At 28.3% G+C, this 17,120-nt stretch overlaps 1 protein-coding gene across 9 annotated transcripts in view; it reads right to left on the bottom strand.

The window, feature by feature from the left end:
- Positions 1 to 17,120, bottom strand: part of p120ctn (adherens junction protein p120) — a 246,965-nt gene that overhangs the window by 24,565 nt on the left and 205,280 nt on the right. For 2 of the 9 annotated variants that reach the window (XM_043049506.3, XM_043049509.3), the window contains exons 1-7: positions 15,778 to 16,063; positions 12,905 to 13,035; positions 10,617 to 10,691; positions 10,356 to 10,397; positions 8,422 to 8,596; positions 1,727 to 1,892; positions 736 to 1,086 (exon numbers count right to left, since the gene is read on the bottom strand). In XM_043049506.3, coding sequence (XP_042905440.1) covers positions 736 to 1,086; positions 1,727 to 1,892; positions 8,422 to 8,596; positions 10,356 to 10,397; positions 10,617 to 10,691; positions 12,905 to 12,921 — 826 coding nt within the window. In that variant the 5' untranslated portion in view covers positions 12,922 to 13,035; positions 15,778 to 16,063. Of the gene's footprint in view, positions 1 to 735; positions 1,087 to 1,726; positions 1,893 to 8,421; positions 8,597 to 10,355; positions 10,398 to 10,616; positions 10,692 to 12,904; positions 13,036 to 15,729; positions 16,070 to 17,120 lie in introns of those variants that run through there. The other 7 variants (XM_043049508.3, XM_071188185.2, XM_087155627.1 and 4 more) reach the window with 5 other exon arrangements.

Below are 17,120 nucleotides of genomic sequence, written 5' to 3' on the forward strand. Positions count from 1 at the left end.
CCATACTGAAGAGTTACCTAGAAAATTCACTTAAAGATTCAAGTTCTAACCAATTACGAAAATATTACCTGCCTAAAACTCTTTAATTTCAAAAAAATTTAAGTGACAGGCATTTTAGCATCTGCTGAGGGCATAAGCATTGTGCATTGTAAGCAAGGTGGACAAAAAATTCCAGGTGGATTAACTACTCTGATCAGGGTGCAAGAAAATTTTTAAAAAAAAAAAAAATCATGGTGTTCTCGACGATTCTGCATTTTCTCATAGAAGCCTAGCTAATGCATAATCTTATCAGCATTGGAAAACTTCATGGAGTAAATTACAAGAGAAGTTAAATGATTTATCACAATACCTAATTGCTGAATGAATAAACAAAAAGTTACTGCTTCATATTAGTAAAAAATTGGCTTACATATACTTTTCTAAAAATTTAGATCACAATTATTAAAAAGCTAATATTAATTCTAACATTTGTTAAAAAGCTTAGCTTTTAATTTGATGACTGACCACTTTATCACCTGACATTGCACAAAGGAACGGAAAATTTTAAGGACGAAAAGCAAAGAAAGTAAAAGTGCAGTTAGCAATTAATGATATCATTAAGAGAAACATTCATTATACCTAGGCAATAAATATTAAGAATAGAATTATTGAAAGATTCATTTTGAAAAAAAAATTTTAATACTGAAAATAGAGAGTTATTTCTTGAAATTAATAATAAAAATCTTTTGATCTTACCATATCTATCTGCACTTTGCGTTGGTGATGGTGTTCTTCTATAATCAACAAATCTAGGAACTAATGCAGCACCATCAATTTCTTCATAGTTGCCAGGTTGATGATTATAGTCTGTTGCAACTGATCGTGGTGCTTGAGGCATAGCCCTATGTAGGTTAGGAGAATCTGAAGCACCAGATGGAGTTGCTACACTTTGATAAGCATAATTGGAATATGGCTGACACGTTGATGGAGAATAAATTTCAAAGTTTCTGCCTCCCGTTGAGGCAGGCGAAGCAGTCCTTGCATATGTTGCATAATCTGAAGCATATACTTGAGTAGGTGTCTGTCCTGCCGGACTTGGAGGGCGACCTATAACAATATAATTTATAAACCTGTTAATACATAACTCAATATAGAAAAAAAAATCAAACTGTCTTGGATTTACTTTGAAAATACCAAAATGAGAGTTGCTCCTATGCAAATTTTGAAATTTTAAAATTAGGTAGTACAGACAAATTACAGCTAAAAAAACGGGATGCAGAACAGTTATGCACATTGGAACTAGTATTACTTTTTAATTTTAAATTTGTTTCAATAAGTATGAATTCCCTGCATAACAGTATCAAAAATATTCAGCAATAAACAACTGAAAAAAAAAAGAGAAACTTATATGTGACGATAGCAAGTTGAAAAATGTCGTGACCTGGCCAAACAGTCAGGCAAATTAAGTGGATCGGTTGCTCTATATTCAGGTTTCAAACAGACAAAAATGCTACTAGTTATATTCATAAAAGCTAAAGGAACCTGCCTCATAAATATGAAATTAAGAAATAATAAGTAGCTAATTAGATTTTTTTTTTATGGATAATTTTATTATAGAATTTAAAAGATGCAATAAGAATATCACAGTTTCTTATTATTTTTTTAAAATTATTTAAGTTTTGTTTCACCTAATTATTAACAGTGTAATTTATGAAAGTTAAAAAAATTTGGATAATAAATGCCATACCTGGATCATAAGTGCCATATTCATGGTTTCCAGGATAATTGTATGGTAGATAATCACTGCCTGGTGGCAATTTAGTACCATAAGGAGAACAGCTAATAGCTTTTCCATCTGGAGGGCCTATGTGATGTACTTCTCTAGTTTTGATAATTTTTGTCACAGTTTTTACCTAAAATTTAATAGTGTAATTAAGTACAGGGTGTCCAGTGAGAAGACATTATCAAATTCCCTGATATTTCCCTGATAATTCCCTGTAAGTCCCAGAATTTCCCTGTATCGGGCAGATGTTTAATTTTCAATTTTAATAATAAGAAATTTTATAATCTAAAATGTAATATAACCTATAACTATAATATAACCATATAAACATTATGCATTTGGAAATAAAATAGATATTATACAAAGTACTGCAAACTTATATTTCTCCTAGTACATAAAATGTTACATAACTTCAACACTGAATAAACAAATACAAGAAATCACTGTATCACAAAAACATTTATTCTCACATTATTTCACAAAGAATCAATCTGCTCCATTACATTACTAATTTCCTTCGAAGCATCTTCTTTGATTTTAGCAATTTTTTTTTCCAATTCTTTCTTAATCATTGCTGTTTTTTTCTTTTTGGCTTCAATAGCCAAATTTTCCTCATCTGCAAGTTTACGTTTTTTTGTATCTTCCTTCATCAATGAATGGGCATTTCGGAAGGAGTGCACAAGGGGTTTAGAAATTTTATACGAATTTACATTTTTTACAGTGGAAATAATAGTATCGTATACTATTCTTTGTGATATCAAAGTCTCTTCTTTTAAATTTTCTATCAAACATTGAGAGTTTACAGAGAAACCTCTCTCAACGTTTGCATTACCGTTATACAAACTCATGGTGAGTTTCATTACTTTGGAGATTTCATGGTGATCTTTGAGGAGTTTAAACACATCTCTCCACAACACATCGACACGACTGTCAGTCCTATTAAAATTTTTAAGTAACTCTATAACAAGATTTTGCTTCAACGCACTTTTATATTGGCGCTCAGCTTTATCAGCTGTAGGCCCATCGATCCAAGCATTTTCCATGAGAATTGTAAGTAAATTCTTAATCCTTAATGAAGCCAAATCGACAACAATTGCCACATCTGGATCGAAGCATGTCACTGCCTTAGTTAGTGGATAAAGCAATGGTGATTTCTCAAATAATTTTGAAACAAAGGACTTATAACATGCTAGGCAATCATTTCGAAATTGAGACACTTCATTATCTGCAATTTTCTTTTCTTTGTTCCTCTTTTTTAAAGCATTGCGTGCAGCATAGCCTAAATCAATTTTATCTGCAGGTAAAAAGTTATCTTTCTTGCTAAAATCTATTTTATGTAAGGAATTTTCTTTTATGATATTATCTTTAACAAATTTACTAATAATATTTAGGCAAATAGAATGCAAAGAACTATAGAGAAATGGAACAAGTGGGGCGTCTTTTTGGAATTCCTCTAAAAACGGCTCTACTTCAGCAATAAGGGACTTGAAAAATTGTAGTTTTGCCTCTAAAAGAGGATCTTCAATAATTGCACAAACATTGATAAATGATTCAGTCCGTAAATTATCTTTATTCAGCTTCACTCCAGATATAAATTTCCTCAGGTGGGGAATCATATCTATGGCACGTTGTGCAACATCTCCATTCTGCAGCCATCGTACAGGACAAAATTTAATTGGAAATACATTCGAGCCCGTATATTGTACAAACAAGGCACGACGTGCCGGAACACCTTTAAATAGGTTGTACAGTGACCGCAAAAACTGAATCAATGACCAATTTGTCATCCTGATTCCTGTTTTGAAAGCTCCATGTAAAACATGCAATCCACAGCTGCCCATATTAAGAATGATTGGATGGCCGTCCTGGCTTTCATCTCTTATCTCAGCTTTTAAATCCTTAAAAAATTTATGATTGACGTTTGGGCCATCCATAGAAATTTGCACCATTTTTGATATATTCAAAATCGACAAAGCCTCTTTAAAATTGCGCCTTATTTCGTCCGCTGTGGTGCGACTTAAAAATGCGGAAGTTAAATATCTGGTGCAAACAAGTTCTTGCTCATTACACCAGAATCTTACATTTATGTCCATCTGAGTCTTTTGGGAAACCTTATTTAGAGATTCGTCGAATCCAACAGTGAAAAACTCGCATTTCGAAATATTTGTTATTAGTTCTGTTTTGAAATATGGAGCAATACCATATAAAATAGAATATGCTATTTTACTTTTTTTTAGTTTAATGCTTTTGGCAATCTCGCTATCTGGAAATAAAAGCTGAAATAATTCTACATCCTTCTCAGACATCCTAACAGATTTATGAAACACATTTTGCTCTATGGATATCTGATTCAACCTCCTTAACCCAGTCTTTGAATTCTGGATTATGAAGCCAATCCACTTGGAACCGAGCAGTCATACAATTATTGTTTTATCTGCAAATAGAATAAATATTCAATATAATGCTCATATATTGTGTGTATTGTATAATTTTAAATAAATAGCAAGAATTAAAAAAAAAAAACTCTGTACTTTGGAGAATCATTTACTTTTTCTATGCTGCTTACTATAAAATGGACTACTCATTGCATAAAATGATATTTGTATATCCCTTGTTTAATACCACTCTAATATTCTTAAATTATTGTTGATTTAAATCAATGTTTTTTTAATGATATAATGAAAGCAACATTCATGCAAATATTAATTTGCATGTATATTCTTTATATTTCTCTGGAGAAAGCATCATTATCATTGATATTTTTTAAATTATATTTAGAAAAAATCTATTAAAGTAATTTTTTTAGAAAAAAAAATGATGATTGATTTAAATCAAGTCTTTTTCTAATAAAATAATGAAAGAAATATGCTATTGAATACATTTACAGGCATACTGCATTTCTTATATGCATTAGTAAAATACCATCATTATCATTGAAATCATTTAATTATTGTTTGTATTTCTTAATAAAACTTCATTTCATTCTATTGAAACTAAAACTATTTATATCTTATCATAAATATTAATTTTTTACAAAAAGTATGCTTAAAAAAAACAAAGCTTGGATTTAAAAAAAAAAACATCAGGTTTTAAACAGTGGTTTGAGTAATGGTTTAAACCAGTCAACCCAGCAATAAATTATTAAACACATACTTACAATTTTAAAATTAAATAAAATATTGATGGTTTCATGTAAGAATTTATTAAATTTTTCCTTGTCTTCAATACATAAAAAAAAAAAAAAAAAATTTTCTTCTTTGCTCATTCAGAGTGTTATTCATTAAAATTCTGTAAATCACTAAGCTGGATTTTTAAACCACGTGAGCACGAATTGTGAAAAGTTTAAGTTTTAAAAATTGCAAAAAATAATCTTGACTAATGATTTAAACTTTGCAGGAAAGCGAATCGTCATGCTTTACTTATATATAAAATGTAGTCGATGCAGCAACGAAAACGACGTGTGTGACTAAATTAGTCCTTGAAAATTATAAAAATAAAAAAAAACATTAATCCCTCTTTCATCAAATTAATGAATATTTAAATATTAGAGATAATAAAATTAACGGCTGTAGGAATTAATTTTTAAGAACTGGTCAGTTTCCTGACAACGAAGATGGAAAGCCGTGAGTTACATTTTATACTCGTAAAAGATTCTTACTTTTTTTTTTATAGTTAAAATATCAACAAAAAAAAAATATTTAAAATTTGCTGAAAGAAATTCAGAAAGAATATTAATTAAATGAAGAATTATGCCATCACGCGAAAATTATAAATTTAGCTTATCGAAAAATCAACCTGCCGTAAACGAAAATAAGTTAAAATAAACACAAATTTATCGGAATAAAAATAAAATAAGTTCATTAAATTGAAAATAAAATAAGTTATTAGGGCGCAAGAACAAAAATCTTCCATGCGGAGTCAATATTGCGCAATCGGAAGGACAAAAAATAGTTTTTCTGTTATACATTTTTTAGAACTTATCTCTTAATGACGTTACGTATATAAGACCTTAAAAATGAAATTAAGCAAATATTTTAAGATAATTTTAAATAAATGCTTAATAGTTATAATTAAAAAAAAAATAAGATAAAGAACTTACCAAAATTCCTTAGAAACAGAGGCGAACACATGCACGATCCTTTTGACTCAGATGCAAAGCTGCTTGGGAGGTTCCACGTGACGATATCGGGTAGGAAATGACGTCAGCAACTACTGGGCCACAGCTACTTACCGCACGGGAAAGAAAACTTGTTTGTGACGTCATCCATTACGAAGGGTAGCGCCGCGGTTTGAAGCATTCGGCGATTGATGGCTATTTGAATACTTTTCCCTGATTTACAAAGATTTCAGAAAAATTCCCTGATATATCCCTGATATTTCCATAATTAAAAAATTCCCTGATAATTCCCGGTTTTCCCGATCGCTGGACACCCTGAAGTATGAATTCTCTGCAAAACAATACCAAAAATATTCAGCAACAAACAACTGGAAAAAAAAAAACAACTTATATGTGACACATATTAAGAACCCCACATTATATAATGATATATATTATCTAGATATATAATGTTCAAATATAACTAAAACTACTTTAAAATAACAAATTAAGAGACTTTTGGAACAGAAGTAAAATTGTACATTCTACAGGAAATATCAAAATAATTTTTATTCTCTTAAATCTATTATTTTATTTGAAGATCCATCATAGATCTTTCTTCCGAGACAAAAGCAAGGGGGACACCCTTGAAAAAACAAAGAATTTTTTTTTGAAATTAATGAGATTTATGAAAATCATATTTTAAAATATAACACTTAATCAAAATACTTATACCCCTAAAAATAAGAAAGCACACCAGCCAGTCATTTTCGAGAAAAATGTGAAAGTTTTAGAGATTCTTTACATAAAATTAGTTATTTCTTTTATAGTACAGTAAAACCTCTCTGGAGCGACCACTTTCTGCTCCACTGTAAAATGGTTTTTGATGAAGGTTGGCAGTTAGAGGTTAGCTTCATTAATTTCAAAGGCACATGATTTTTTGCAAATAATTTTAATTTTAGTCAGTGGCATTTTCCTGGTGCGTTGAATGATAAATTATTTCAAATAAATAAACAATTGTTTTTTGTTTAAGTTTTCATTTAATTTTATATCACAAAAATTAGCTAGCTTTAGAAGAGGTTTGTTTGTTTGAGATGCTTTTTTTTTCTTCCAAAATAATCTGGCAAAAACATGAACTTATTTTAAAGCAACCAAAAGTTAAATAGAAATTTATATACATATAGATATAAAAAAGCAGTATATTAAGTTGCAATGTTAACTGAATAAAATTATTAATAAAATCTAAGTTTTTATTTTATTCCAATAGACATGAATAACGAAAAGTTTTGGATTTTTTGATTGAGTAAATTTAAATTTTCCTGCAGCAATCTGCTTATCCTTAAGAAATAAAAATAAAACAAGTTATAAATAGTTACCAATTATTTAATTTTTTTGTTAGAAGCAAATCATGCATTCTTATTTAGCACTCAGGAATAAAAGTTTAAAATATTTTTGAAAAACTTGGGGTTTTCATTAAAAACCCTAGGTTTTCATATAAAGTCTGAGAGGGATGGGATTTTTCAAACCCGGTTTATTACAGATCTCTTTAATTTTCAGTACAATCATGAATTTTAAAATTGTTACTGCTTTTTATAAATTTCAGTTACTTATTGCACATTGAAATATTATACAAATTTATTTAATTCTTCATGATTTTTTATATAGTTTTCATTACAGATTCTAGTTCAAAAATTCTTTCTGATACTTCTTTTCTTAGGGTTTTACTTCATTCCTATAAGGAGATGTGTTATCAGTAGAACTGAATTTCTTGAATTCTGTTAATTTTGAAGGTCAGTGTGGGTCTCCTACTAAGGTACCTTAGAGCTATCCTCCCCTCAAAAAGCATAATCTCTTTCGTGTGCAGTATCTCCCTTGTCTACACTCTATTAATTTCTTTTAGAAGGCTTCACTCTTTTCATAGAGTATCAGTCTAGGCAAACGGCAGAATGTTATTAATGAAAGGACATGCTTTCTTTCCCTTGCCTGTAACCTTCTTACACACATCCCTTTCTGTCTCTCTAAAAAGCTCTACTCTCGATACATAGTCTAATTCTAGGTGATAAAAGAACGACATTTTGTCTTAAAAATAATTCCTATCACTTATAGTGATACTGAAAAATTAAAAAAACCTTGCCCAAAATTAAGTAGTTTTTAAGGACTGTGGGAACCCTGCTATATATATGGACATTTAATAACAATAATGCCTAATTCAATTCCACGGTTTACAAGAATTATTCAAATTATTAGCACAGCATTTAATTAAAAAATATAATTTGTATTGAATTTTTAACTATATTTACACAGAAATTATAACCAAAAATTTATTTAAACAGAAGTATTGATTTAATGATTTATAAACTTCACATTTTAATTGTACTGTATGTCTGATATGATACTTAATTATAATAATATCAGCTTTAGCTGAAATTATGCTGAACATAAAACCTATATTTAAGTAAATTCAGAAATATTAAAATGTTTACAAAACAACTTTAGCTTACAAGAATACTATTTAACCAAGTGGAAGAAACAGAAAAATTTTAAAATCTAAATTGTTACTCACTTGCTGTGTCTTTGTTTCTGATGTGCTACGACTAATTAAAGATGCATTATCTACAGGTACAGAAGATTGTGAATTATTTGATGAGGCATCCACATCACCATGATGTCCATTTGTAGAAGTAGAAGTTTGATAACTCATACTATATGATTCTTGAACTTCAGGTATACCTTCCTGCCTAAAACAGTAGATTCAATATAAGATAACTCATCAAACGAAAAAGATATGCATGCATTAAAAGGAAACTATTTTCTCCAAATATAAATGTATTAAAAAACATCTAGAATCAAAACTAAAAATATTATCACTTGAAATCTGGAACACTAAGTAAATTTTTCTTAGATTCATTAACATACATATGCAGTTACGAAACATGTATCAATGTGGAAAAGCATGGAACCGAAGAATCTCAGTTATGCAGAATCTTGAGACTTTCAAGATAAAGCATTCTTTTCATAGCACAAAAAAAGGAGAGAAAACAGGAGAGTAAGGAACAACAATAAAAAAGTCAAATTGTATAATTAATTCTGTGACGTAAACACTGAATTTATTTTTGTGTGTTTCGTAAGAACCAATGTTCATGTTATGCATTTTTCGTTATCATTTGACGCGTTCAATTTGTGACAATTCTACCACAATTCCATGCCAGTTTTCATAGGTTTCTCAGCAGTTATTTATCATTTTATCAGCCCCTTATTTTTCAAATTTCAATATTTTTAATACGATGGTCAGAACGTTTGATTTGTAGCAATTCCATTATAATTTTCCCTGGTCGGATAAAATTCGGTTGTTCAGTAAGTCTTATGTCGATTCTATAATACTAGAAAATGTACTTTCTGGAAAATCTAATGGTTGTTTCGACAGTTATTTATAATTTTATTGGTCCTTTGCAAATGGTTTTTATACTTTTTTTTGGATATTTTCATAAGATTTAATACAACGTTTAAATTCCAAATTCTGCCGTAAATCAACATCGTTTATAGATCATTTTTTCGGCATCTGCTTGTCATTTCTGCTTCGATTCTGATGTAACTAATGCCATGGCTAATGAATTTTTGTAGACTTAAACCAATTTTTTCATATATATATAAAATGGTTATTTTATGACAAATTATCCAGTGGAAGTAGCATTTCACAAGACAAAAAAGGTACTTTTCAAAAAATGCACTCTGCCCCTTGTTAAAAGAAATGTGAACACTGTAAAATACTTGCAATATTTAAGCAAGGCAACCATCCAATTAAGCAGAATTTCACAAAAACAGAATACAACTGTGTATACTTAATTCGAATACTTTTAATTGTTTATCACTTTATTTTAATATTTAATACATAATGTATCACTTATTAAGTTTCATTCTGCCTCTTTAATTACTAGCAATAGAAAATGTGAAACAGTGCTTTGCTTTTATTAACAGGTATTATAGTAGCACTCAAAGTGAGACAAAACACATTTTGGACATAAGAGATTTTTAAGACTGTCTTTCATTTTGCAAAATATAATGTAAACTAACAACTTATCTTATAAGAACTAAACATCTAATCATCAATAAAAAGTCAATATTTAGATTTTTAATTGCCAATAAATTCATTTCAATGTATTGACAATGAAACCTACACATAAGAAAACATACAATTCAATATAAATTATAACAATCAATATGTACTATATAATATATTTAGCTTGCATTAGATCATATAGTTTAGCATAACATTAGTGTGGTACAACAATACAACAAATGAAATGAGAATTTTAGCAAAAAGCCATTGTTATTTTGGCACAGAACTTAGTCTTCGGTTTAATTTACATAAAACTGTAGTCTTATAATTTGAACTTAAAGGATATAAAATGTATTGAGATTTATGAAACTAAGCCTTCTAACAAATTTAGGAATTGTTCAAAACTTTAACAGTACATGCGGTAAACATATTATACTTACAAATAATCTGGCAAGCTGGTTCCATGGTCAGGATAATAATGCCTAAGAAATGAAAGACAGAATTCACATTAAAAAAAAATAGGGTTTGTACATAACAATTTCAGAGTGTTAGAACAAATCATGCCTAAACACACAAGAGAACACAGTCAATTTTATAGAAATTAGAGATTAGGCATGCAGTTGGTTGGTTCACAAGCAAAAGTTGAAAGCAATCAACCATGCAACATTCAATATTTAAATCTTCCGAGTAGGCATACAAACCTTAACATTGTCTCAATTTGCTCAGTACGAAGAATTTGTTGTTCCTTGGTAGATTCCGTAGTACGGCTAATGACACTGGGAAAGGAGAAGCAGCATGGGTAAGTAAGGGGCTAGCAGCTAAAGGTGGAATTAGGAAGGCTAAATAAAGCAGTTAACAAAGTTGCTCATATTCTTTTATTTTATTAAGAAATTCGTGTATAATACCTCCCTCATCAGTATGATGTTGAAATAAATAAATAAAAAAAAATATTAACTTGTAAAATATGCATAAATTTAGTATCACTTCAAAATTTAGAGTAACATTTTAATCAGAGCAACCTTGTTACAAAAGTTAATTATAAATAGTGTAAATTACTAAGTGAGAAAAAAAATTAGCTAGTTCACTGCAAGCAAAAGAAAAGGATGAAAACTAGTCTAATATGTGGATAATAAAGGAAACTAAAATTGTGAATAATAATAAAAACTATGAATTATATAAAATTCATGGAAGAAATATGAAATTCAAGATTCATTCAAAACAGGTATATGCACAAGAGCTTACTTAAGTACTCTATTTCATTTTGGAAAGTAGAATTTTCTATTTAAACATATTCATGGGAATTTATGTTACATAAGAGGAAAAAAGTATGACAAAAGCAGTACAAATTAAGTCTCACAAAAAAAGTAAATAGTACTTTATTTAAAGTTAAATGTATTTAAGTAGGAAAACTGTACAGCAGTAGTACATTTTATTACTTTTTTGGCCACCTCATCATATTTTTTTTAGTCAGACTTAGTAAATACAAGTGCTTTTTCTAATTTATTTACTTTTATCTCATGCTCTTGAATTCAATGGAAAAACAAAACTAAATATTAAACACATGATATTTAAACTAATTCTGTAACTTTATAAATAGTGATGTACCCATCACAATATTTAAGCACCTAAAGTTTCTTGTAAAGCTCAACAGAAATTAAGCGACTTTGTCTCTGTCTACTATTAATATTATCAAAAGGTATCCAATGTTGTAGTTATGTTTCATCACAGGAAATATAAATTTTTGAATCTCAAACAAAATATTTTACTTCAGAGATTTGGTTGCATATTTTTTTAATCTCGGAAAATATAATACAAAATAAAAATTTAACTACACATTTTTAATTTAGTTGGTGTATTTAAACATATAACTCAAAATTATTTTTATAATATTTGCAGAAGGAAGAGTAAATAAAAAACTCAGTAAACAATTACTTTCTAACTTTAATTATAATAAAATATTTCTGTCCAATTTTTTGAAAAGAATAAGATCAAAAATTCATAAAGTAAAGCAAATCTAAAAATAGAGTTAATTCCCAGTAGCCTATAAAAATTTTATTTGTTTTGCTAGTTAAGGATGGATTGTGTTTTTTTTAAAAATAAGACTACAATTAAATTTTGCTAACAATAACGGAATATTTATTCCGTTACCCAAGAAAAATAGAATATTCTTCTTTCTACAATGCACAATGATGATGCAATTGATCTATCTACTAAAGAATCAAGAAAACCTGAAATAACAATTCTATAATTTAACTAAAAGTGCAGTCAATGTGGTTGATGAAATAGTTATATATTCAGCTAGAAAATGCCATCATTGGCTTTTAATAATATTTTTTGCATTACTGAACCTTTACACAATAAATTCACATATTATTTTGTCATCAACTAAAAAGCCACAAACTCAATATCAAACCAGAAACCAAAAACTTAGGATTTCACCTCATAAAAAAATACAAGATAAGTAGGAGCCAGAAAAAAAAAAAAAAAAAAAACTAGCGGAGATATCATGCCATCTATGAAAAAGGTCACAGCAACGTACAAACGATTAACTGAGTGTCCTAATAAAAAAAAGATCGAAAAACAAAATTTGAGAAAAATGTGACAAGGATATTGGAAGTTTTGAACACATGGCATGTATTTGCAAAATGAATGTAAGTAAAAAATTAAATATTTGTTTATAAAAATGTATTTCTTTTTACTTTTTGCAAGCTATTTTAAAGGTAAAAAACGGAATAAACACTCTTGTGTATGGCATATTCTGCTCAAGTAACTTTGTTCATTTTTTTCCCCGCAAGGGTAATGCCAAGTTAAAGGAAACATTAAAAATATACTATAGCTAATATAGATATTCTAAATTTTAACAATCTTCACAAATATTGCATCACATTCTTGCATTTATAATACCTTTTACATATAGGAAAACATAAATCATTTTTTTTTACAATAATAAAACACAAGACAAAACAAATTAAATGAAGTTCAAGCTTACATATGAGGTTCTGTCATTTTAGATTCAAATTCAGGATCCTCAGGTATAACAGAATTAATTTGAGTTTGATGCCAAATATAAGGATTTTCTGAATATGTTGCACTTCCGTCTTCAGGATCTCTTATTTTAAACTGGAAGAGAGAAAAATATTTTAATTAAAAAAAAAAAAAATAGCTTTTGCTTGATAGTTTACCCATTAGAGTAACTGGTTTTCAACAATTCAAACATGATTAATTAGAGTATTTTCCTTTACTAAAATTATTTAATTGCACTAATGGAGAACAAGTTACTATTGATATGCAAGCTTGTAAAGTTAAGAACTAAGTTATGAAAGTTCGGTGGTCTACAAAAGTTCAGAATATCTAGAAGCTAACACATCATGGAATTGGAAGTATCAAATTTTCATCTATTCACCCAATATTTTACTAACATTTTAGACACAAACTACAACTTTTAGGCGCTGTAATGCCCTGGATTTTTTAGACCCTTGGTTACGAAAGTTTATCGAGCACAAAGTTATTACTGTTCATATTTATACAATACTATTTCTTAAATAAGGTAAAATTTTAACCTTTGATATAGATTAAAAATTACCTAAATTAAATAGAAGTAAAATCTAACACATTTTAAGCTTTTAATTATGAAATAAAAACACAGATTGCATTAACACAATATCTATGAAATATGGAGCATACATTAATTAGAAATTTTAATTATGCATGCATGAAAACTATATTAGGCTATAGGCAAACAACGGTCTAGAATGCAAAAAACATGTTGAAATGATCATTAAATATTAAGCTCATAATATCATAGTGTAATATAAGTGTAATTACGCTTTTTGTTTGTGAAAAAGTTAAAGAGGTGAGTAAAAAAAAGTAAGAAAACATGTAAGAAATCTATTAATCATAATTAGGAAATTAAAACATATGCGAAATATAAACTAGGCTCAAAAATTTATACTTTTCTTACTAATTAACTCTGTTCAGTGAGAAGTGATAATAGAGAAAGTAAAAGCAGCAGGTTGCTATTGGTTGTTTGTTCGATGCTGACAAACAAGGACAATTTTTTTTTTAGTATAACATTTCGGAACTCTCCTTATTAAAATTAAAAGAGCATATAAATATTGAAAGAAATAAAGTTCTCTGAAGATTTTTTTTCTTTTTCAAATTGTGCACATAATCCATTTTTTAAAAAATTTTTGTTAACAGCATAAAGAAAAAAAAAATACTTATTTTATAAAGGTTATATGCCTGACAACATTGCAAGTTGATATGCAATCAAAATTTAAAAGACCAACAAGCAAAATGATCCATTCAGCAAAGAACAGATAAAGAACGATTGGGGATATTTCCGTATTGTGGTCTGTTGTGCCAACTACAATCGCCAAATAGATTTTAAACTTGCAATTTTTTAAAAAAAAACAACAAATAAACACGTAGATGTTTGCCCGGGGAGGCTATGAGCAATACCTTTTGAGTTGGTACCTTTTAGTGCTGTATTTTTTTAGTTTCTAGAGGGCTGCTCCCCGAAAGTTCCAAGACCATGATTATTCTATTACAGATCACAATACGGAAATCTCCCCGAATTATTAAATGTTAGCGATAAATAAATTTTTACTTTCACTATCACTTTTTACTGAACAGACTATAGTCCAACCGTTTTTTTTAATAAAACTATAAAGCACATTAAAAATATATTAAATATAGATACAGTAACTAGAATAACAAACCCAAGATCAAAGAATTAAAATTAAATAAAAAAAAATGCATTTAAGGAGATTTTTTAAGTGAGTTTTAAAATGTACAATAAATTTGGATAAGTTGCTGACCTATAAGATTGTTTAAATATTATATCTCTACAAAAAAGAAGCATTAATTGTTGGAAATATTATTAGTTTCTGGTTCATCATAGACAAATGGAAAAGAACAATTATTATAAAGTCTGGAATATTATTACAGTTTAAGGGTAATAATAAAATTCAACTAAAAAACTAACTTATGAAAATTAGATGATTGAAAAACAGTGATTTATTATTATAGTATATAATTAGGCAGCTCTATGACACAGGAAGGGAAGAAATACATTACTGAAACTGGAAGGTGGAAAAATTTTTGAAGATGCTAAAGATTTCATAGACAAATTTACATTATTGAGAAATAAAATATGTATATAAAGATAATTTGTCTTATAAAAATTATATACATACTGATACATAATTATCTATATATTTTTGAAGCATATTTAAACAAAATAAAGAATTGCTCAAATGCATTGTTTTTGTCAATTAATAGCATGTTAACATCGTTATACTTTTGCCGAGTATTGCATAGATTTAAATTTGGCTATTATTGAATGAATACCACTTGCATTAAACACATTTCACAATAAACTTCATTATTCAAGAGATCATTCATTTCCTTAAATTAATAATCTATTATAAAATACACACAAAATATAAGCCGTAAATTTAAAAATCTTTACTAAGAGAATAAACTAATGCATAAATGATTAACAAAATAAAATAGGAATCAAAGATTTTTTTATAACTTTTACTACTTGCTTTATTATTTAATAGTACATAAATCAAATATTTGCACTTTCAGTACTATTCCAAAATTTTTAATATTCGATAATCGTCAGCAATTATTCCATTACATTTAATAAACCATTTTCAGTTTAGCGAAGATACCTCAAAAATAACTGACTGACCACCGAACTAACGATTTCAAAATAATACTAAAATCAAAACCATCGAAGATTCGAGTAAAATGAAATGCAGCACAGATTATTTTTAATAAAATAAAATATTGATAAGAAATTACTGTTGATGTGTTATCTGGATAATACAGTTTATTTCAAAACAACAGTACCTTTCATGAGCGATTCTATAGCCACAGCCCCTGCGGTCAAGACTTGAACACGCCGCCATTTTAATCTTTTAGCTTGTGAATATTTTTGACAGATATTTGTAGACACATTTAATTATTGGTGAAATAAGCTCTATAACATCATAGGTTTGAAAAAATTAAAAATTTTCAAATGCGACACCAAGAGATATAAAAACGAAATAAAATGATAAACACCGCCAGAAACGCATCTGCTATCCATGGTTTACACACTCATCGGCTGTTTGATAAGTCAAAAACCTCAAGAACTGAATGTGGCGTCATCTGTTGCTAAAAATTAAAAGTTTAAGAAATAAATATTATTTATTTATTTATTTATCGATGTTAGTATGCTAATCTGCATGCGTGGTGATTTTAATTTATTTTGATGAAATGAATGAAAAGTAAATTATTTGAGATTTTACTTTGATAGGAGAGAAAAAAAATAAGGCAAGAGAAAATGGAGCAGTAAAATCTTTCGATTTAATTAGAAATTCTGACTTTAGAGTTACTTTAATTAAAGCTTTTAATAATTAAAATAATCTTACTCCAACTTATATTTTTTAGAGCTTTTTTAAGTCTTTCCGAAATGAAAAAATCATTATATAAAAATTATTTCAAGAAAATTTATAGATATTTATTTTTTTAAAAAATCTGTTTTGGAATAAATAAATAAATGAAAACAGTTTATCACCAAACACAGTGATAAAAAAAAGATGTTCATAAAGAAAATAAAACGTAGGTCAAAATATAAGTGCATTTTGTTTAGCAGTTAAACTTCCTTACAAATCTAAAAACATTTCTTTTAATATTTAAATTTAGTTTGTTAAAAACAACGTATATAAAATTTTTTTTTTTTTTTTTTTAAGAAATGATGGAAGAAAATTTTTACAAAAATAAATATGTGAAGCATGAATTTAGCATTTGTTATAAAATATCTAATAAAAATATCACCAAAACAAAAAGAACAGTTTACATATGTTGTGTATATTTATTTCTTTTTGTTTTTCCTGATTATATTTCGTATGACTCAAGTAGGCACTCTAACTAGACTGAAGTGCTCGACTTCGAGTGCAGGTCGTCAGGCTACTGAAGCGGGGGTGCCATCCCCTCCGCAGAGGATCAAAATTGTGATGGCATGTCTTCGGATCATCCTCAAGGATGTTTCCCAAACCGTCGCCAATAGCTCATTGTGCAGCTCTAGTACGACGTAAATGAACTACAACAACTAACTAGACTGAGGGTCGTTTTCAGAGAAAGAGGAATTTCACAACTGATTTATTTATTCCTATCCTTGAATAAAGTTTATACTTATTTTTAACAGATAT

The sequence above is a fragment of the Parasteatoda tepidariorum genome, chromosome 12 (assembly GCF_982258835.1).
Source record: "Parasteatoda tepidariorum strain Cologne lab strain chromosome 12, Ptep-v5.0, whole genome shotgun sequence".
Lineage (NCBI taxonomy): Eukaryota > Metazoa > Arthropoda > Arachnida > Araneae > Theridiidae > Parasteatoda > Parasteatoda tepidariorum.